Source organism: Rousettus aegyptiacus, unplaced genomic scaffold (genome assembly GCF_014176215.1).
Source record: "Rousettus aegyptiacus isolate mRouAeg1 unplaced genomic scaffold, mRouAeg1.p scaffold_m13_p_11, whole genome shotgun sequence".
NCBI lineage: Eukaryota > Metazoa > Chordata > Mammalia > Chiroptera > Pteropodidae > Rousettus > Rousettus aegyptiacus.
The window spans coordinates 86,290,364-86,315,206 of record NW_023416286.1 but is presented as its reverse complement, the minus strand read 5'-3'; the positions used below and the strand labels follow the sequence as shown (position 1 = coordinate 86,315,206).

At 31.0% G+C, this 24,843-nt stretch overlaps 1 protein-coding gene across 3 annotated transcripts in view; it reads left to right on the top strand.

Annotated features, from left to right (window-relative positions):
* Nucleotides 1-24,843, top strand: part of PCDH17 (protocadherin 17) — a 92,000-nt gene that overhangs the window by 26,535 nt on the left and 40,622 nt on the right. For 2 of the 3 annotated variants that reach the window (XM_016146188.2, XM_016146186.2), the window contains exons 2-3: nt 8,392-8,450; nt 8,584-8,756. In XM_016146188.2, the coding sequence (XP_016001674.2) occupies nt 8,392-8,450; nt 8,584-8,756 (232 nt within the window). The remainder of the gene's footprint in view (nt 1-8,391; nt 8,451-8,583; nt 8,757-24,843) is intronic. The other variant, XM_016146187.2, reaches the window with a different exon arrangement.

Genomic DNA, 24,843 nt, shown 5'->3' with positions numbered 1-24,843 from the left:
GGTTGGTAAGGGAGGGGAAAGGAAGGCTTAATAAATAACACTATGCCATTGCCAATGAGAAAGCATATTTAGCATTCAGTGTCATCTTGGTGGCCTCTGGGCTCCAAGCTTCAGCAAATATATAGAAAATATGCACCATTCTCTATTTTTTTGTGCTTTTATAGATGACAAATAGCACTTACCTTTTATCTCAATTTTCTTCTTTCTTGTCAAAAATGATTTTCTTCAAGATCCATAAATTACATAATTAAATTCTGGCTCAGAAATTATTATTAAAGTTATCAGTGTCATTTATAAAAGAGTTAACATTGCAAAGAAGTTTTAATGTACAGCCACATCACTTTTAAAAATCATTTAAGTCATCCTACTTGAGAGTAGACTTAAAACTTTTGCCTGAAGATGTAGCTGTTCTTGTCCTCCCATTTTAAGTTTAAAGTAATGCTAGTCATTGCTAAATGTGGTAAGAATTTCTCATGCTTTCATTATGCTTTTAGTAACAAAATACAAATGTCGACCACACTATACTTGTATAAAAAGTATTATTTTGAAAATCACTGATAAATACAGTTATTGTCATACCTCATGCACTTTAAAAATTCCAGAGCCATAGGAACTGTCAGATAACTTTATAAGTGGTGGCTTAAAATACCGTTGCCTACTTCAGCAATGTAGAAAGAACCACTCCATATATTCTGTCAAAGGCAAAGCTATCAGAAGCAATGTCGGTATGAAAAGGCTTAACGTGAATTATTCACCTCTTAACACTCCCTCGTGTTTAGTCTGCTGTAAAGAGAATGCTTATTATCAATGTAAAAAGCTGTGACTGAATTAAAAGAAAAGTTCCACTCGTTTTATTTCATTTTCAACCCAATGGCACCAATATATGCGATCAACCTAATTCAAAGGAATTTCCAAGATTCCACATCCCTGTACCCCAGGATTAGGGAAACACTGATCATCTAAGTGTAACTGAAGTTAAATGGCATGATTTAAAATCATGACTGCACATCCAACCCCAAAATTAGTTGTGAGAGTAAGTTGCTCATTTAATGATGACTTCAAAGAGTCAAAGACTCTTTCCTTTTTTCTTCAATAATTCTATTCTAGATCAAAGACTTCCAGAATTAAAACTTTCTTCACATTTGCATTACAGCTTTTGAGAGATCTTTCTTGTATTTGATGTACCTGTCTTTATAGTATATTGCAAATTTACAAACACAGTGTTGAGACAAATAATATAGAAAGCTTATACAAATAAACAGATTAAAAAGATTTAATATTATATGTCATTATCAAGGCAAATATTTCTAGAACTTGATGCAAAATGCTACATCTTTTGTTCCCAAATGTCTAGTCTGCTGTCAACCTTATTCGGTGTTGTTTTTTAAATTTCAAACATTGTAGTTTTCAAAATTCCATTTGAGTTATATATACATATACATATATATATGATTATATATATATATATATATATATATATATATATATATATAATCTATTTCTCTCCTTCAGTCCCAAGGTTAAGATGACACAAGGGAAGTACTTAGGGCTCAAAATTTAAGGAGGCATTTGTTCTCCTGGTTACACTTCTGGTTATATTTTTAATATTTCTAATAGATTTTCTAGATCCTTATTAGTTATTTTCATTATCTTTTTCATTCCTGGGTCTGTTTTTATCAACTGATTTTTCTTCTAGATAAGGGTTAGATTTTCATGGTTGATTGTATGCCTTGTAATTCCTGATTGTATCTCAGAAACTTAATTTTATACTGTTGAATGCTGGGTTTTTAAATATTACTTATTATCTGAGCTCAATGTACATTGTGGGATGAATCTACTCATTGGGCCTCTGTCCCAAAGGTGATCTCTTTGGTGAAGAAACTGACATAGAAAGGCAAAAGGGTATCAAGAATGCCAGCAGTTTATAAACCACTGCCTCCTATGTTTTTACACCAGTGCTTCTGGAAATGCCAGAGCTGTTTGGTTTGTCAAAATTGTTCTCTCCTTGGAAAATTTCTTGACTGTCCTTTGACACTGTAATGGGAAATATAATACTAACGAATTAGTACCAAGGTATTGTGTCTATATTTATCACATAGAGATTGCACTGATAACAGATTGAATTCTAGAAAAATTTATTTAAATAGTACCTATGATGGTGAAAACTAACCATAGAATCAAGTTTCCTAATGCTTACATTATTCTTTCTTCCTTTTGTAGACATACATTTGGAGACTAGTATTCTGATATTTTTTTTCATAGAAATCCATTAGAAACAATACTCAAAATGATAAGGGTTTTATTTGTCTCATCCCACAGTTGTCTCATTTTCTAGAAATCCAAGTATTATTTTAAAATTTACCAGGCTGTCATCCTGTTATGATTTCATGATCATTACCTTGCTGTATTAAGATTTCTAAAAAATTAAAAAGTTATAACAAGAATTGTATAATGTAAGAAAGAATTTTTCCTATATTATCTCATATAAAACATAAAACCACACATTTTTAGATAGTATTATTCTAAGTTTACCTCAAAGTTGTAAAATCGTTCTGACAAAATTTTGCATATAATTAGGTACATCTTAGATGTTAATCATTTCACATTAAATGTCTTTTGAGGCTTTACAAATATATACTATTAAATTACTTCCAAATGCACAATCAATTTTATGAAGTATTTTCTAAATTTGAAAACTCACTGTTTCTTTGGATTGTTCCCAGCTCTTCATGATATAGTCATATTTGCTTCCTGCAGTGAAAGGAAAAGCTACTCCTTTGCAATAAATGCAGTATGAAAACTTTACTTAAATAAAGTATTATTTTATGGCTGAGTAAATGGACCTGCGTGCAAAGAAAACCCTTGAAAGAAATGAAAATTGAGCTAAATAATTCATATTTGAGGTGCCTGTCTTGTAGCTGTTGCTTGGGTTTGCTAGTGTGGCTAAATAGATCTTTATATCTTGAATCCATTTATAGTCTGTCCAGATGAATATAGGATTTCTACATATGTTTTAAAAGTTGGCTAAGTATAATTTTAAAAGAGAAAGTTCAGAAACACTGTTTATTGAGAATCTTTAATGAAAGAGCTTGTAATTTTTAGAATTCTCTATGAGACAGATGGATCCTCAGCATATGTGAAATGCAGATGATCACCTTAGATATATTTTTAGAATTATCTTTTATTACCATTCAGTAAAATGAACCTTTTTTTGAGTGTAGAGTTATATGTATTTTTACTCACGTATAGTTCTATGAAACCACCATCACAATCAGAAAACTAAATAGTTGCATAACCCAAAAAAGCTTCCTCGCGCTGTATTTCATGCCGTAGTCACATTAACACCTGGCAACCACTGAGCTTTTTTTTCTCATAATAGTATTTTTTTTCTTTTTTCTTAGAAATCTAATAAGTGAATCACACAGTGTGCAATTTTTTGAGACTGGCTTTTTTCACCTGACATAATGCTTTTGAAATTCATCCAAGTCATTTCATCAATGATTTATTATTTTTATTGCTAACTAGTTTTCCATTTTATATTTGTACTATGACCTATCTGTTCACCTGTTAAAAGGTATCTAGGCTGATTCCAGTTTTGGCAAAGAGAGTTTCTATAAATATTCATGTGTAAATCTTTACATGAGCATTGTTTCATTTCTTTAAAGTAAATACCAAATCATTGGGTTAAGTACAGTCTTTTCCTCCCCTACAAATCATGCTTTCAGTTTCATGTCTATGAACTCTACCTAATATCAGGTCACAGAGATTTTCTGCTAGGTTTTCTTTCAAAGTTTTAATAGTTTTACGCTTTACATTTAGATCTATGATCTATTTTGAATTTTATTTGTTTGTTTGCTTGCTTATTTGTTTGTTTATTTATTTATTGCCTTTTCATAAAGTGGGTGATATAGGTCTTTTGAATTATTTATTAAACTGTCTTTTGCAACTCTGTCAGAAATCAGGTGGCCATATATGCGTGTTCTACTTCTGGATAGTGTTGTCTGTTCCATTGATCAATGTGTCTTTTCCACCAATGATACTACTCTGTCTTACTGTTGCTTCTAATAACTCTTAAGATAGGGTAGTCCATCTCTTTCCATTTTATTCTTCTTTTTAAAAATTGTTTTGGCTATTATAGCTCCTTTGTTTTTCCATACAAATTTTGTAGATATCTTGTTGATGTCTACAGATAATTGTGCTGGGTATATGAATAGAACTATGTTACAGGTATAGATTATTTGAGGAGCAATGACATCTTTATCCTGTTGAGACATACAGTCCATAAACACAATATATCTTCTCTATTTGTGTAGGTTTTCTTTGATTTGTTTCTTTTGTTGTTGAAACGTTCAGCATGCCAGTTCTATACTTATGTTTTTAAAAATATTTATTTGCTAAGTTTGATTTTTAGGGCGCTATCATAAATGTATTGCTTTTGACATTTCCATGTCCAAAAGTTTATTAATAGAATACAGAAATGTAACTGATTTTTGTGTCAGACCTTGAATATGGCAACTTTGCTAAACTTATTAGTTTTAAAAAGTTTTATTTGTTTTGATTCCTTCTTATTTTCTTCTTTAAATAATATCTATGAATAAAATAACATTGTAAATTGTTTTCCTTCCATTCCAATGTGTATGTACTTTATTCATTTTTCTTGCTTTAGTGAACTTATTAGGACTTTTGGTACAATGATTAGTACAGTGTTGAAAATTTCCAGTCTTTCACCAGTAAGTATTATATTAGTTATACTTTTTTATTTCGGTAGATGTCGTTTATACAGTTGAGGAAGTTTCTTTCTATTTCTATTTTGCTGACAATTTTATCATTAATAGATGTCAAATTTCTCAAATGCTTGTTATATCTTTAAAATTTCTATTTTTACTATTTTAATAGTTTAAAAGATCTATTTGCCGCCTTTTACTGTCCATTTTCAGTTCAACTTCTTTAGGCACATGTAAGTAGCCATATCTAATTAATCTACTTCCAGAAATAAAAAGCTTTCCTAATTTCAGCCAATGTGATTCAGTTTTAGTAGGCTCTTTCTTTTAGTCTTTCCCAGGGACAGTCATTTTTATAATCATTAGTTTTTGTTTTTTTTTTTTTTTTGTAGTTCTAAAAGGATGAACAAGTTATAGAAGAAGACATATCCTAGGAATGGTCTACTATTTACTACTGATCAGAATTCGGACTTTTGAGTGTAATTTATACATAGACTACAATTTGCTGAATGCTATTAGGGAAATGCATAAAGACAAATAATCAAAGAAACCATTCATATCTACTTTGTGGGGTTTCTGGATAACATTTATTTCTTTTATTTTCTGTACAAAAAAAGAGGCTATCTAAATTTTCATTATTATCATCACACAAAATAACAAGAAACAAAAAAATCAAAATAGAAGGGTACGCTGAGTTTTATAAGTGCTGATCTGCTCTGTTATGAGCAAATAATCACTGACAATAACTTCAACACTTTTCTCTTTTATTTCTGACTTTGAAATAGATGAAAAAGATATCTATAATGTCTACTTCAGATTTTTTCTGTAACTACCCACCAATTCAGGGTACACACTTTTATAGTAAATTATATATTTTAAAAATAATTGTTAAAACTCACTATGTTCAAGTTGAATTTGAGAGGAAAATATTCTAGTGATTAGTTTGTATGAAAAAGGATAAAGTTTTCTGGAGTTATAAATATTCACATTTAATTACTCTGCTGAGACGTGAAAAGCTACAAGTAGCTGACCTCAAATTTTACTTTCTTCATAGACTTAAAAGTTAAGATTTATAAATGTATTAACTAGAACTCAATTTTTAGAGTACGGTGTTGGAAAATACGTCTAAATTAAATGATGTTGTGATACACATGGCCATTTTTCTCTATTTTTCATTTTTCTATGCAAATACTGTTATTTTATATTCAGATTATTTTAAATGAGTTTTCTGACACCCTTGGAGCCTGGATAATGAAAATGTTATTTTCTATATTAAAGCCACTGTGGTTTTGATAGTGAATTAGTTATATGTTTGTTAAAGCCAAATGGCTTTTCATCATGGTAATTATAAACAGACACACAATCTCTCATATTCCTACCTATTTTAATGGATGAATGCAAGCATTATTAGTAAATATATGATACCTTGCCCCTAATTAAGATGCACACTTTAAAAATTATACTTTATGAAATTCTATAATAATGAAACAATTATTTTATTTTTTTGTTTTTTGTTAATTCCCTCCAACCTTATTCCTCCTTCATGTATCTTTTTGTTTCTCTCTTCCTCCCCTCTCTCTACTTTTTCCTTGCCTTTCTCACTGCTGTTATTTTTATTCTCTCTCTTTCCCTTCAAAATTTCTTTTTTTCCTAACTTCTTGTTTTTCTATTTTCATCAAAATGATACTTGGTAGTAATATCATATCCCAATGTTCATCAAACACTGATACACACACACACACACACAATTTAAAAACAGCTCTTTACTCAATGAGAAAAAATATTTTATTTTTAAATTCTCTCATTTTATTAGAACTTCTCAGAACTTTAATAATATGCAAACATTTTTAGATACCACCCCTATCAGAACAGGGAAAGACAAGTTTCCTGTTTCTCCGTGTCACACTGAACAGGGATCCACTTCCCACGAGGCTCCACCTACTTAAGCCATTAAAATCACAAGATTACTTTTAAGAACACTTATATTTTCTAACTAGGTTTCCTCTTTCACATTACTTTTCCTAATACTCAAGATTGTATTTTACTGCAGTGTTCTAAGATACTCATACTTAGGTTTTGATTGACAGCAATAAAGGGTTGGATACATGTGTTTGACCAATTCCGAAGACGAACAAGATTTTATTAAAGTGTGGAATTTCTAAGTAATTATAATTTTAAAAATGAGAAAAATTCTTTTGCAAACTTTTTTGCCTCGGTGTTGGTCTCCACTATTATTTTTTAATGATAAAGTTATTCTTTAAAAAATGATAGTTTGTCATTTGGAAAATGAAAAATAAGGTGTCTTACAGAACCTAGAAACTAGTAAAACATGTTACTCAAAAATGTCTGCTACTAACTACCAATTAAATCAGAGTAGGAATGAAAAATGAATCTTTCTTGTTTACCTTCTTCACATTTATTTCGATAAATTCATTTGAAAAACAACAAAAAAATGATTACAAATTAAGAAATTTGTAAGGGTGTTTTCTGTTCTCAAACTTCTGACAGTGAAACTTAGTATTTTAAGTTGTTACTCCTAACATGTTTTCTCCCCTCGTAATAGTTCAAAAAGCCAAATACTTTAAATTATTACACGGGAAGGAAAAAAGTACCGTTAGTTTAAATTAGTCTTATTTATAAGGAAAACACATATTGCACTGCATTAAGCCTTACCTTGGGCCCTCTGCTTCCTGAATTGCATGATCCTGTGTCACTGATCCTTGCATGCTGGATGATCTTGTAGGAGCCCATAGCTGCTTCAGAGCACAATGGTGTAATATGAAGTGATGCAGAAAACAGGAGAACCTTTGTCACCGAGTCAGCTGCAAGAAGAAGTAACGTGTATGAATGTACAGTATAGCGAGATCTATGAAAGATCCAGTCTCTTTCTCCCAAAAGACTCTGTTCCATGATACAAGGAGAATTCAGTTCTTTTTGGCAGACCGCCACGTCAGTTTGGAAGCAGTAAAAACAGCCACAAAAACAAGCCTGGTTTATGTGTCTTTACTCTCCATGTTTAAAGTAACATTTCATTTCTTTTTCTTTTACTTTGTTTTGAATAACCAGAAAGTAGTGTCCCTTTCAATTGTCCTGTTTGAGAACAATTTCCATAGTAGGGATATAGATGGGAATGGATTATAAAGATGAGTTCAACCATATGTACCATCCTCGTATTTGTTATTGGTGAAATTTGAAGGCAAGGTCCTCTCATCTATTAATTGAGGAGTGGATGACTTTAAAATGATATCACATCAAGGAAGGCATAGCATCCCAGCAGATGATGTAATTATGTTTAAAAATGAGTATTATTAAATAATTCACAGCTTTAATATAAAGAAATTAGGTCATTTTTCCACTCCTCCCACAACCATTCAATCTTAATATCTAAATAATGAAACAACACAGTGCTATCCATCCTGGTTCTAACAGAGAATGCCACTTATGACAGGCTCATTGTTTACTTTAACAGGTAATTTGTGGACCGGAATCATTTAATTGTTCTGAGTACATAATTACATGTCAGCAATTTCCAATTTAATTAAAATGTACAAATCTGAAGATTAAGGGAATTTTTGAATTATTAATCATTTTTCCACTAGGAAATCTTGTTGCTCTGCAGGAGATTTGTCCAGTGTACAACTATACGTATTTTTTTCCTTCTCTTTCACAGACAGACAATTTTCCCGCAGAGCCCAATTACATGGGCAGCAGGCAGCAGTTTGTTCAAAGGTAAGGCCTATTAAATAACTTTCTCAGCTTCCCCATTTGCATTCGTGTCAAAATTGCTTTGCAAGAGACTACACTTCAGATTCAAACTCGTAGAGACAACACTTTCTCTTTTTTTTCTTTATATGTATTTCAGTAGCTCCACGTTTAAAGACCCAGAAAGAGCCAGCCTGAGAGACAGTGGGCACGGGGACAGTGATCAGGCTGACAGTGACCAAGACACTAACAAAGGCTCCTGCTGTGACATGTCTGTTAGGGAGGCACTCAAGATGAAAACTACTTCAACTAAAAGCCAACCACTTGAACAAGGTGAGTGAAGCCTTCCAATGCTTACCACGTATACAGCTTAAGCAATCATTAATTATAAACCTATTAGTACTAGAGTTGCAATTTCTCACAGTGGAATGGACCACTGGTAATGTATCAAAAGAACCAGCAAATCCCAAGTTTGCCCCAGACAAAAAACAACTGTTCATTACCTCAGTAACAACGGAAAAAGGAAGGCTGTGGATATTAGTCTTTAATCTTCTTAAAATGAGAAATTGAGCAGAGTCATTAGATTTGTTTTTATCTTCATGAATGTGTCCTAACTGTTCCTATTTTGCATTTTATTAACAAGGAAAAATAATATGGCATATATTAACTAGGTGTGCACATTTTTATATACTAACTTACAGGATTAAAATTGTAAATTCAACACTTTCAGGTGAAATGAAAACATGGTTGGAATTTTATAGTTCTTAGTGGTGGTTTATTTTTAGTGTGAATTTTAGATTTTAAGTAGTTTTTAAATAGTCAAGTAACAGCCAAACAAGAGTTTCCACTCTTTTTGTTTTAGTTTACTTAAATCTTCATAGATATCAAACAATCATTAATTTGTTTACCCAGGTAGGGATAAAAAAGAGATACTCCTTAATAAATATGTATATTTTTCTAAAAGTCTATTTTTAATTTATTCACTTATATGCCTTTTAATTAATTTTGATGTTTTTGTTGTTTCAAACACAGTGGAATATTTGCTAATGATTCACTCAAAGAGAATTAAACTACTTTTATGTGTAAGATTTAGAAACTATGAGTAGTTTTTGTGTGTCTAATTATAAAAAAATGAAAAAAACTATTATGAGAATTGGATTTCGGAATTAGAGATGTATACTAGTTAATACGTTAGCTTTCAAAATATTAACAGTATTTAAATATATTTAATACTTATTATGTCAGTTTTTTTAATAAACTATATTTTTACTAAGTGCACATAGCTACTAAGTCATTTATTAACTGATGATTTATAGAAAGTAAATTTTCGCTTGTAGTGCAGTCTGTCCTTTCACACATACCTTAGCAGATATAATGTCTACTAACTTTTTAAATCATGTTGAAATTTTAATACAAACATACATATACCAACATATGTTTAATACAAAAATAAATAAATATATATACATATAAATATTTCTGCACTGAATAGAATTAGCTGGATTTATTTTAAGGTTGGCCTTCCCAAAAGCCTTCTTTTATAAATAACAAGTGATAGATAACTTTTTTCCCTGACTTTTACCAATGCAATATCGGTTTTTAAATTTTTAAGCAAAAACTATTTAAATATTTATCTAATATTTACAGATCTTGCAAATTTTAATGTTTACTTAAAGTGACTTACATGGGCTTGTGGGTTATGACTATGCAATATTATAATATATGAATCTTTCAGACACATTTTAAATAATGGGTTGTTGAATCTTTCTGTGTGAATGCATAGCTTAAGATAGACCCATCTATCTGTATAATAAGGTGATTAACAGATAATTTATTGGCTACTATTGTAAAGCTGCAGAGTAAGTAAAGAGTTTGTATTTATTGCCATTTTTATGAGAAACTTTGTTAATCAAAAACAAAAACCAATACACTGCTACTCACATTAACACTATAATTCCTTTTCATCATTTAACTGAACAATGTATTTGATGGGAATGGAAGAGACCCCTCTAGAAAAAGAAAGTGGTTTCGTTTATGTTTAAGAATATAATTTATCCTGAAAAGGTGTTTTTAAAAAATGTTTGATATCAAAAAGTAGTATCTTAGGAATGTGTCTATTCTTGAAAAAACACATATTTGACATATATTTCAATTAATATTAGACCTTAAATGTTGCTAATATAAGAGTGAGAATGCCAATAGAAATGTCTCTGGTAAAACAAGCAGTAGCCACATATTTTTATTAATAAACTTGGAAAAGTTATGAATCTGAAAGCCACACTTTGCTAACCTATGAATTATGTGGAAGAGAGACTGACTTCTACTTTAAAATGTGAATTTAAAGGATTAGCTAAAATAATATTTTATTGATTGATTGGATTCATTGATGCACTTATTTAATAAATATTTATCAAATGCTTTCAATATATAAGGAAAGTTAGGTTCTTTGGGAATGTCAAAAATAAATTCGAATTGGAGCCTGCCTTTAAGAAACTATATGTAACAAGTAGAGATAAATTTCTCTCTGTTTCTATTTCTCTCTCTCTCTCTCCATCTCCATCTCCATCTCTCATCTCTTATTTACCTATATCCCTCATCTATCTTATCTATCTCTACTTCTCATACATCTCTTTGCATTATCTATATCTTCTTTTATCTATCAACTGATCTATTATCTATCTACCTACCTACCTACCTACCTACCTACCTACCTACCTATCATCTATCACCTATTTACTATCTATCCATCTATCTATCATCATCTATCCTCTAGCTATATCTATCTTTCTTCTATCTGTGTTTTTATCTATCTGGTTTTGTATCTAGATTCAGAGAAGGAGCTAGCATTTACTGCATTCTTACTACATACCATAAACTGCGCCAGCTTCATTTTAACGTTAGCTTATTTAACCTGTAAACTCTAAAATAGTTATTTTTATTGTACATATATTAAAACAGGTTAGGAAAAATTTCTTAACATGCATAGCATGTTGAAATTTTATCCTAGGTCAAGATATGGCTAAAACTTATGTGTTTTCTATACATCTTTGTCTCCAAATGGGAGAATTTCCTCAAATAGATATTCTAATTTACTGCTCTGACCATATATCAAATAAACATAGAAAAGTAATTTAAAACCTGAGTTCAAGTATGAGAACCTTGGGGGAGAACGTTAAAATAGTTCATATGCAGTGAATGAATTATTCAGTACTTAAAACTTATTATCCTGTTTAGTTTTCATCGCATTTATGAATAGGTAAGTACTGTTACTCTCACATTTAATAGCTATTAAGAAACTTTCTCAATGTTCTGCAGTCATAAGTAGTGAAGTCCACAGTAGAAATAAAATAACATGCCTTCAGACCCTGCTCTCTTAACCAATGCTGTATACCATTCACATAATAAATGATTCACTCAGAAATAATGTTAAAATGTTTGAAGAAGCAATCAGCCATTGTCTTGGTCAATGTACTTTGTTAATTTATTTGAAAAGCATCGTGAGAGGCAATGCCAATTAATTCAATGCACATCTAGAAAGAATAATTTTCTTTACAGATGGAAGATGATGACAGCTGTAGTCAAACAATTGTCTCATGTCAGATTTCAAATGTTAAATCCTAATCTTTAATACCTTTAAAAATCTCCTAAGAACCAAAAGTAGATTTCCTCTTAGGAGAAAAACTAAGCTAAACAAAAAGAAACCTGTTTATCAGTCTGTTTCTCTTACTAAAAATTGGTAGTAATGTCTTAACAGATTTCAATTAAGAATAGTAGCATACTATATTTTACCTTCTTTGTATTAGTTTAGTTGGTTTCTGTTCCTATTTAAATGATCTCAATTAAGAAACATAATATTCCATTTCTAGATTGAAATATTTCTTTAACTTAGAAATTAAAATCAATTCCAGAATGAATCTTAATATTTCAATGAAATTTTTTATGCTAATACTGATTTTCTTTTTCCAATGACATAGGTCTTTTGAGATTTTATTTTTATTAGCTCAAATGTTACCTTTTGTCCTCCTTTTGTGCAGTTAGATCTTCCCCATCGGTTTGGTTCCCGATACTTGTGTGTTTTTTGCTAACATTAGTTTAATCATCCTAAATATGCAGCACAAGTATTTGTTGCCCATTATTTTAGCAAAAAATATTTGAAAGGGTTCAGTAGTTAGTGAAAAGTGTGATTATGTTACCCTTGAAGATAGCTTTAAGGATTTTATGTTAATAAACCCTCTAATAGAAAGAAGTTATTTTAGTTTCTTTTACTGTGATTGGAAAAAAAAAAAAGGAAAAATCTCAAATAATGAACTTATTTTCTTTCTATTTGCTTGCATTTTTTACTCTGTCTTTTTTAAAAAATTAGATTATCTCCATATTCCCTTCATCAAGTATCATTTTAGGTCGGTAGATAGATAAGTAGACGATAGATAAAAACAATTCAAGTATTTTGGAATTTGTATGGTACCATGATAGGACATTATCTAGTTAGAAAGGTAAATGTACATTTTCCTAATAAGCATTATTTCTCAGAAAATGACACAGAAAATTCACCAAAACACATTTGATCTTATTTTGCTGTTTTTATATTTTGAAATAAGAAAAAAAGATTTATAGAGAACTAATAAAAATACTTATGTTATTTCTGTAAAGAAGAGTCACATACAGTTTTATAAAGAATACAACTTACAAAGCATTTTAAGGTAACTTCTTATGCCTCAGAATATTATTCGAACTTTGACTTCTTTAAGGAAGTACTACATCTTTGAATTTCTATCCATTAAAAGCCCTGTAAATTATTTTGATTGTTAGCAATAACTGTTTCTTCTTTTAAAAAGATTTAATAAACTTTCCCCAAAATTTAGTAGTTTCTATCGATTCCCAAATAATAAATGTGCAGTTTTTATAAATGCTGACGTGATTTCTCTGAGCTCCTTACTGATACCAACTGACAGTTCTCAGTTTCCCAAGGATAATAGTCTTCTGTTATCTTTATAATTGACTGAAACCAAGTTCTTGTGGCCTTAAGTTAGTAGAATAGCATTGTACATTGTGAATGTTGACAACCCACGCCCAGGATTGTAGTGAAAGTGTCGCCATTTGGAATTGAACCTCCCCATTTGAGTAGCCAGTCCCTTCCCCTGTGACTGAATTCCAGAACTTTACAGATACTCAGGAGTTACTGTAGTCTAATTCCTTTTATTCCTCATTTTATTTAATTGCCTTATAATTTCTCCTTTTTTTTTTCTATTCAATTCTTTGCCTCCCCTGTTCTCTCTCTACTGCTAGAAAATTCGACTTCTTAAATTACATTTTGGGTTCAAAACATTTCACAATAGAATCCCTGATTAAAACCTAATAAACCTAAAATCAATAAAAAGTTGAGAATAAAATTCCTAATAAGCCAGGTTTGCCCCAATAAATTTCAGTTTTTAAACTAAATTACATTCTTAAGGGTTGCCTTTCATCTTGCCAGAAGAAATTCTAGAAAACCATATAAACTAAAGCTAATGGATATTTTTTTGTTGTTCCTTTTTTCTTTAAGTCAGTGCTTGCATTTCGCTTGTAGGCTCTATATTCAAAGCAGGAGTAGGCTATCCGAAAGGATTGCAGTATCTGTTATATGATTTCAGAGTCTGGCAGGGCTCTCAACTCCACTCCGTTAAATCTCCCTCTCTAGTTCGCTGCATAATGAGTGCAGTTTCACCATATTTCTAATTATGTCTGGAAAGAAAACAGTGACGAATTCCCGCAACCTATTCTTTACCGTGAAGTAGCTGTTTAAAAGAGCAGTAGTAGGGAAAGGAGAGAATAGCAGTTGAGGATCTTGTCAAACAGAGTGAGGGGAGAACCAACCATACATTCAGGATTAGGGGAGGAAGTTATGGAGACAGAGGATTAAGACACTGAATACAAACTTGACCTACTTTGCAACTTCCCCTGGAACTGACCCTGAATAGAAAAGTACTAGGATAGTACTTTTATATTCTCAAGCTTTTGCTCTGCTTTCTATTCTGCATTATGGTTACTGCAGTTCTGAGCTTTCCAATCAAGCAGCGTCTTTTCCCAGACCTTCCCGTAACAGGCAACAGCAAATCCACCTCCACATAAGCAGGAACCCGAAGGCGATGACAATGCCCGTCCTCTCAGCAGACTTCTGGCAAGCTCTGAAAATAATTTTAAAAAGAAATGCTCCTATAAATTTATCAATAATACATTTATCTTAGGAAGGAAATGGAAAATCACTGCCCATATATGGGGGCAGGAAGGAACTGTTGAATATTTAATGCCTGAAAGAAATCACTTATAAATTTGTAAAGGCACTGCTGCTTATGACTAGCATACGTGGCATTTAATAAATTGTATTATTTGCCCAAAGTGTGTATTATATTCAAGCCCTGTACATTTTTATTAGACTGCATTTATCTAAGAGCACCTCGATATCATTTCCCCACCTGCCTGTGCTGTCTCTCAGGAGTCTCAGAATTCATCTGACTTTATATTTTACTGGATAAAAATGGTCCCCAAACTGTGAACAGCTTCAGTTTAATTTTGCTTACCAAACTTTGCAACTGTCCTATAGTTCACCTAACTTTAAAAGTTTCAATGCTATCTCTTTTTCTCATGTGCAAACATCTGCTTCTCGAAGCCAGCAGCTGGTATCATGAAAATAGAGATTTTATCACCCTCACATTTGTCACTCATCGTAAAGCCTCCTTAACAAGTGTTGCGTGATTTACTATAGACTCGATGTGATTTTGAGATTCTTTTACTTTTAGCAAGCATGGCAATGACATTTGCTAAAACATTCCAATTAAGAAATGTTGGGACAGTATTTCCCCAAATCTTCAAGCTCATTTTGCCTCTTTCTTGAGGCAGAGACACCTTTTACAGCCTTCACATTATCATCTCTCTCAAATACTCCCACATAACCAGAGGATTCTACTTTTTATGCATTTTTTATGACTATATCTATATCAAATTCTATACTAATTTATGTCAATTTTTATGAAACTTTGAGTATGTCCATAAATGACGAACATCTAGAATGGTTGTCAGCTCATCTGTTAACGAATAACTGTAAGAAGCTTATGTTAATAGGTCCAAAAACTCTCCCAGAAATTTTCCATTATTTTACTTTGGTAACACATTTAATATTGTAGGTACTCTGTTCTTGTGAAAGCTATATTACAAAACATTAGAGTAAGACGAATCCTTGAAGTAGAACTTCCATATCTTGTAGGTAAAACAACAAACAGATTAAGTAACTTCTCTAGTCTTCTAGTTGGTAAAAGTAGTATTAGTTCCAGGTTTATAATTTTCTGGTTTAAATCTCTTTCCATCCTTCCACATCATTTCTATAACACAAAATTGAGACCTTAGGGTCTCCAAACAGGTGCTTCAGATTTGTCATCAAATTTCATTTTTTTTAGTCTGAAGATGTTAGCAGCAATGCTTGGGAACTTGATTCTTGATTATTTCATATACTTTAAATAAACAATATATTCACATGTTTTATATTTATTCATCAAAAGCTCTAAAGATCAGTAAAATGTATCATTTCAAGTATATACATTGACACTACTGTGTTATTTGTCACCAAGTATATATATAATTGTAGGGCCCTATACCTACAATTCTAACTGCGGATCCCTGAGAATTTCTTAGTGCATTAAGTAGTGATTCTAGGAGAGATTTTCATACATTCATTTATTTAATAACTTTTTTTCTTTTAATAAACAACTGTGCCAAGGATAAAAACATGAGCTAAGGTACAGCTTGGGTCCTCAAGGAGCTCAGACTGTATTAAGAGAATATGACATGTAAACTATGAGGTTGGTACAGTGAGAGCTATACCCCAAATATTAATGGGGTCATGAAAATGAACACCCAGCCCAGATTTGAGAATCATAGAAAATTCCTGGAAAAGGAGACCTGATCCTTTAGAAAATGTTTAACTCACTTGGAAGAGCGAAGTTGGAGAAGGGAGGATAACAGGGCACTCTCAGAAACAGAGATGTGACGAAGTGTTGTATGGCAAGTTGTTAGGTAGAGGTGAATAATGATATGTCAGACTAGGATTGGCAAGTCTGAGACTGGGGAGGGTTCAAAAAACCATGTGATGAGTTGACTGATGGGGAGCCATTAGAGTTTTTAGGAAGTAATAGTTCAAAGTTTCATTTTAAAGAGATTATTTTTATGACAAAGGCCTGGGGAGAGAAGGATGCAATTAGGAATCTGGGGAAACAGCCCAAGGCAAGACAAAATGAAGCCCAAATTAGTAAAAAGGTAATAGGAATGGAATAAGGTGAAAGATTAAAAACTCCTTTTATTGTATGCCAATACTTTTATGATTATGATAAATTGCTTAGTATTCATTTAAAATTAATTTTGGAATAAGGATTTCTAAAGAAAATAATCATTTGATACCCAAATTAATGGGCTATTCCTTGACTTGTTTAATGCCTTTAGGTTTTTATGTAGTACATTTATACCACATATATTAAATTAACACATACATGTTTGAAACATTTTGCATTTTCTCTAAATGGCTAATGTTTATTTGAATACTGAGATCGACTTACTGAAAAAACTTTACCACTCAAAGATACTAGGAAAAACAAAAACAAACAAAAACTTCAGTTAATCAGATCTTTGAGAGATCTTTCAGAACACAGTGAGTAGTTTAAAATGGTGTGACAATGAATCTTAAAATTATGACATGGTGAACTTAGTTCAGTTTACTAAAGTGATGAAGACAAGGTGAGGTCACCAAGGGGAAAACTATTAGGAAATAAAAAGAAGAGATTAGGTGAGTATCAGAAGAGGCGACTGGAAATTATAGTTTGGCAGTTAAAGAAATCAAGAGGTATAAATTTGGAAGCTGTTGAGGTGGAGTCATACTTAAATCAAAGTGAATTAATGAGAAGTATTATCAGAAAAAAAAGAACCCAAGAAGCTGGAGTCCAGGACAGATTCCTGTAGGATACAATATCCAGAAGTTGGGAAAAGGAAGAGTTCAATAATCACTCAACTTGCCAAGGAACATATATTCAGGATGTTTTATATAGCTTCAAAATCTGAAGATTCTCTTGATGAGTTATTTGAAGCCTAGAGTTTTTAGATTGCACTTCCAGTCAAATATAATTGATAGTCAAATTAAATTAATACATTAAGTAAGGCTGGATAATGCTGGTTTTATTAAAAACAAAATGATACTAAGCTGGTTTTATTTTATGATTCACAAACTAGTTCTGAGGACTGTCCCCAAATATGTGATCTGGTACAAATGTATAACTTCCAAAGCTCACTATTTTGAAAGAAAGGATATTTCACTTGGAATCACTCGTTTTAAATTTTCACTGTAATTCAGTAATTTTTTGTATAGTACCTATCATGCATATGACACTATCTTATGTACTGTGTTGAATATTTATTCAACAAATATTTGTTGGGTTTCTAGTATGTGCCGGATGTTTCTCCAACTGTCGAGGATTGAGTAGTGAGCAAAACAAACATTCCTGCTCATATGGAGCTTACACACGAATGAGGATAAAGTTCCTACCTGAACCCTCTTGAAACTCGGAAGGCCATTGTCACAGAACTTATAAGCTAGTGCTAGAAATAAAATATATATCAAACATATAATGAAATGTAGAAAATAGTGTGGTGGTGTTTAGATGTAAATGAAAAGGCCTGAAAATTTCAGAAGCAGGGAGAGAATACTGACAATTATTCAAAGAAGTCTTTATGAAAGATGAAGAGTGAGCTCAGACTTAAGAAATAAACAGTTTTTACTTTGATAGAACATTTACAACAAATACATAAATATAATCATGGGATGTGCAAAGTATAAAATATATTTGAGGGATAATGAATAGGTCGATGTGTCCAGAGGGGAGTGGACAAAAGGAAGAAGGCGGACCAGAAGATGCATATGCATTCTTTAGAGAAGTCCAAGAAAATGAGGCCCAAGGAACCACTATGCTATTGAATAAGTGACAGATCACTCTTAATTTCTATGAAAGGCATTACGATAAAGTAATGAAAAAAGAAAAGAGATTTCAAAAGTGCGTGCCATGGAAGTATGGTAAAGACTTGGACATAGCAATTTTCATTACTTCTGGAAGATTAGCAAATAATGAAATAAGAGGAAGAAAAGGGAAAAAAAATTAGCTAAGGAAGATGGTATTATGGGTGGAAAATGCTTTAATTATGTAAAGGAACTGAGTATCAATATACTTAGGCAAATGATCCAATTAGAAGGGCTGAATAAAAGAATATTCATTGGAGCATGCTAACTTTAAAGTAAACTCTTTTTCTGAGACTAAGCCTGAGGCCAGGAGAAAGAAAGAAATTCTAAGAGATAAAGAGTAATGTGGAAGTAAAGGGAAAATGATTATAAAAAAATCTAAGAAGGGGCTCCAGTCTTCTCTATAAAGTACAAGGCAAAGTTCCTCAGTCTCATTATTTCACATAATGCAAATGACTCAGATTTGTGAAAAGCCAGTTGTGCTCAGGAAATTATCAAGATGGTTTACTGCAAGGTGCACATCTGTCAAAAACAGATACACACATTATTTCATGTTTATAATTGTTAAACACAAGAAATCAGAATTTATAATATATCAAAGCAAACATATTAGCATGCTTAAATTTATTCCTCCTGTACTTTTCAAATTCATAGCTCGCATGAATTTTTGAGAGCTGACATGATGTGTAGGCCTACTATTCTTAGAACTAGGAGTTTTCTAGAGTTAAGAATTTTTTAGATTTTAGAAAAGTGATATAATGTATATTCCATATATTAGATAATACCTCTTTTGGGGATTTGTGGCAGTGTTGACAAGTACATTGACAATTTTTTAGTGACAAGTCTGAATATTCATACTAAATGGAAGAAATTAATAAAAAAATACCCCAATGTCAGTTCAAGTACATTTTGGACATCAAAAAAGTAACAAAGTAACTGCCAGATCTGAAATTTTTTGAATTTCAAAATTATGGATAAGGAATCTGTAGGCGTAAACTTAATTTATATGTTAAGACTTTTGCTTTTTAAAAAATTCTTGATAAGTTACGCTGATGATAACTCAAGTAGAGAGGTCATGAAAACAATATTATCTACCACCAAAAGAAGTGATTTTATCAGTTTCCTATTAAATCATAATAGAAATGTGTAGTTAGGGTCTTGCTTCAGATCAAACATAGAAAAAACTGTCTATTATCTCTGCAATAGTTTTAATAGGATAAATATTTACTTTGGGAAGCCAAAAAGTAACCTGGAAACATTTAAATGTTTAATCAGTTCATAAGATCATTTTCAGTAGTTCTTTTAGGATTTGCAGACTGATAACAAATATGCCCTTGCCTCCAATACAGGGTATATTTTTAAAACAAAATACATATTTCATGAAAATTGATTTGTCTGCCTGGGATTTTATTTTGTTTGAGGTTTTGAAAATTCATGTTGAGAGATGAAATTGTTTTATTTATTTATTTTTGTCTTGAGTCATTTGTTGACTAATTTTAATTACTGTGTTTATTACATAATCTTCTTTAGATAGACATCTGACCTTTGACTCCTACATGGTAACATTTAAAAAAATATTTAAGAGTAGGATGGCAATAAAACTTTAGAAAATTTTAAAACATTCAAAATGATTTTGTGATGTACAAAAGGATTACTCAACACTGTATGAAAGCAATAAACAATAGAGTGAATATAGTCACTAAATGAATGTATCTGATATATATTTTTTTTAACTCATGGTGTTATATTAGGACTTTTACTCAGAGGCTGATCTTATTACCATTAATTAATTCATGAATAAATTAATTTGATAAGTATTATTTCAACATTCATATATATAATGCTCTGCCTAAAAGGTGTTTAGTCACTGGAGATGTCACTTCTCTATCCATGTAGCTTTAATTCCATTAATTAAATACTATAATACATGTATGAGTAAAATTAATTCTGTAAGAGAAATGAATAGGCCATTAATTCAATGTGCTTTTAATAGGGTCTTGAAAGTAGAGTAGGACTACAATATATAGTGTGAACTGAGTACTTGAAGCTGGGATAATAACATGATCAAAGATGTAGAGGTGTGGCAAGTCAGACCAAATATAATCCAGCAATGGCAAATAAGTAGAAATATTTTTATTGGAATATCAGATGTAGATTTACAATGAAGAGAATTCTATTAGCCCAAATGAATGGGTTAAGGTCAGATTATGAAAGACCTTGAATACCATACTAAGCTGTTTGAATATGGTTCTATAGGCAATTAAAAACTTTATTTTGATTGGAGTTACCTGATCAGATTTTTGTTTTAAAATGATCAATTAATAATAGACCGAAGGAGACCAATGACCAAACTTTGTATTCATCATGTTTTGAAAAGGCAGGGGTGTGTTTAATACTTTCTAATTTTTGTCTGTCATAATATCATTTAATTTAATTGCCATGCCCAAAAGTTTATACTGAAATCATTCTGAATATAAAACACAACTCAAAAGAAAGATTTCTCTATTCTAAGTACCATCCATTTATATTTGTCGATAAGGATCAAAGTTGATTTTTCCCTTTCTTTTTTATTTTACGGTCTAGCTGTCAATGCTACCTTAAATATAAACCTCAATTAAATCCTTAAAAGATTAAAATACATGACAACTTTAGGAACTTATTCAATCAGATAACAAAAGATCAGCTAGAAGTAATGAAGAATTAAATAAAAAAAATTTGTTGAACATCTACTACAAGTCAATCACCGCACCAAGTACTTTTAAATAAATTCGTTCCATGACGAGCAGAAGAGATGACTGTCATTTCCCTTAATAGAAGAAAACCTGATCATCAGAGAACCGAAGTAACTTGCCCACTGTTGATGCCCTTAGCGGTGTAGCATCATCTGTCTGATGCCATGTCTGTGCTTTTTCACTCTAGTCCCTGGTGCTTATTTATCCTCTTCAATAATAATGTACAACAGAGAGTTCACAAGGCAGTTATACTAGTATTTCTAAGTTGAAAATGGGGTATTTTACTTCTGAAAGTAGAGTTGAATCTGATTCTCTACATCTAAGTGCATAGAGGTATGAAGAGTTCTACAGTTCCACATATAGTCATCTGATTAATTGCCATTATTAATTATTAGTAGTAGTAGTATCATTTGTTATTATTAGTATTTTGACTTGCTCTGCGGCAGTATCTAGTACTGAGACTTGTTTTTTGCTCTTTATATGGACTTTACATGCATTTTACTGAGGATACCATTGCTTGGTTCTGCTGCCTCTTCAATGAAATCCTGAGATTTTTAAAAACTAGGCTACATAAAACTCGAGAGGTTAGGAAACATATCTACACTATTTTTTTTAATGATATATAACTTTGACTTTCTATATTTTAATTACTGAACTTATTTTCTGCTTTATAGTCACACATCTATGTATAAAAATATATGTGAGTTCATGTGCGTATGTATATTCTTTTCCAAATTTGAATGACGAAACCTCTTATTTTTTAAATTACTCTTAGCCTATATTCATCAGGATATCATTAACTTCTCAAATGTACTTGTGCCCAGAAATTATACAGTTTCTAGTAAGACTTGTCCTTAAAATTACAAAATGTAAAAATGATGTATAATAATACATTTTCACATAGATTTATTAACACAAGAGTATTCAAAACCCATTATCAACCTATTTTGTGTTCACATGACACTATTTTATTAATTATTGTTTACAAATTTTTGAATGTTGAGAAGAATGAAAGAAGCAATTTTTTAAAAAAGTAGTTTTTCTTTTTAAGCCATAGGGCGAGTTCTGTTTTTTAGGTTATATGTCATAATTTTTCTTAATAGAGGTTATGTATTTTACCTAATTAGTTTTTGAAACTATAGTGTTATGAATGTAAATATGTAAATTATTTTCAGCATATTTATAACTTACATATTATCACTGTATTTGAATACTGGATACATTTGTAAATATCATCAATGTTTGAGTGATATGTTATTTTCATCAGATGTAACCAATTTTTCTCTGATATGAGTTCCCTACCCAAATTCACTTCAATAATATGGCATAGTCATTAATTCTATCTGGGGGGAATTATATGCATCATGAATTACTTTCAAAAGAAGTCAGATTTTTATTTTTCTTTAATTCAAAGTCAAATCAAATTCAAATTGAATCAATAATATGTTGCCATATAAATCCTTATTAAAATCTTCAAAGATGTGACTAGATATATAAGATAGTAATTAGTATGGTATCTATAATTTGCTTCTAATTTATGTGAGGGAGGCTAAAAGTAGTTTGTTTTCTTAGCATTATAAGTATCCCTTTATAATTATGTTTACGCTCTTAATGTGCAACATCTATTAAAAATATTGGACAAGGTAAAAAAAATCTTAGTAATAATTATATTGATGTATAAAGCATCATTGATGCTTAAACATGGTATACATTCTTTTCTAGTTTCTTAAACGTAGTTTTCTTTAAATGGTTTAACATTTATTTGTGCCAGACACTGTATAAAGCACTAAGGAATGAAATTATTCGGAAAACAAAACTAAGTCCTTATCTCTTCTAGTTTACCCCAGTCAATGTTTGTGTTGTTTAAAGGACTTGGAACAACATCTAATCTGAAATTTTAAAAATTGAATTATGATTGACATATAACATTATATTAGTTTCAAATGTGCAAGATAATGATCTAATATCTGTATATATTGCAAAATGATCATGAGTCTAGTCACCATCCATTACCATGTAAAGTTACAAAAATTTTATTTGACTTTTTATTAATGAAGACTACCGGTCTGAAAAACACACCTGGATCTACCATATGAAGATCAATAATCATATGAGAGTCAACTTTAAAAATTGATGAGGTAAAAATTTACCTTTGCTGCAGCTGTGGAAGTTGTTGGGTGGAATTTTTATCTCCTTCATGTAGGTAAAAATATCGAGAAATGATATCCTACATGGAATCCTTGAACAGAGAAAGAACTTAAGTAAAAAATTAGGGAAATCCAAATAAAACATAGACTTTAGTTAATAAAAGTACATCTATATTGTTTTATTAATTATGACAAATGTACTATGTAAATGTAAGATATTAAAAATAGAGCCCATTGGCTATAAGATACATGGAACTCTTTGTAATATCTTCTGATTTTTCTGTAAATCGAAAACGATTTAAAATTTTTTAAACTTTATTTTAAAAATTGTTAACCAGCAGAAAAAAAATTTGAGGAGACCAAATTATATAAAATCTTAGATGTAAGCTCAGAGTTTGAGCATTTTTAATTATCAGTAGGAAGCCATTGAAAACGTGTAGGCAGGAGCATAACACAACTAATGCAGCCATTTAGGGAAAGTTTTTCTATGCACACACAAATTGCAGAAAGGGAAAGGAGACATCGAGGAGACCAATCTGACTCAGTAAACTTCCATATGAAATGATAAAGACCAGAATTCCTCTGGTGGTCAGTGTGAATGGAGGAAAAATATTTGACACAGTAAAAACAACTAACAATATTTGGCAATTTATTGGATATGAAGCTTGTTGGAGGGAAGAAGTCTAGGTGATTTAGAAAAGAGGTTTATATAGTAAACTGGATATAGAATAGGAGAGTAACATGTAATGTTAGAAACTACAGTTTCTTGCTGGTGGTGCTAAATTAGGGTAAAGGAGGATGTATTTGAATTTCCAAGACTAAATGAAAATTTAATTATTTCCTCCAGGAATGTCCTATAGTTAATCTGAAACCTCTTCAACAGTGAATAAGGCATATTTGGAATTTTCGAGCCTAGAATGTCACTGTAGTTCCTTTCACAATCTTTTTGTGATGATGATTGTGCTTCTATTTGAAATGTTAATATTTTCTCCTAAGTGCATGGTAAGCCATACTCTCTAATATAAAAACTAAAAATTAGGAGTAAAATAAGAAAATTTCCAGCTGCCAGACTACCAGTTAACCAGTAATATCTGTTATATATTCGGAATATTAATTAATGGTGGTTATAGAAGTCTAATATGGCATATTGCTACGATCTCAAATTCATCTGATTTGATAGTTAACTTCTATTTTGTTCTCATTTACATTTCTACTTTTGATTATTAAAAGTAATTTTACATCCCATAGTTTACAGTTAGAAAATAAATTACTTCTGAAACTTTTAAAGAAGGGTAAATAGCGAGAATTATCAAATTTGAAAGTGACCCATGAAACACCAGTGATGACTTGAGAGAGACAGCTGAAACTTATTCCCACTGTGTGGAAGTTCCCTTGATGTCCATGGAGATTTCGAGAATGTTTTTGTAGGTGCTTTGAAGAGTTCAATTAGAAATAACTATTAGATTAAAAACAATCACGATTAAATTTAAATTTGCATTTTTATAGACTTG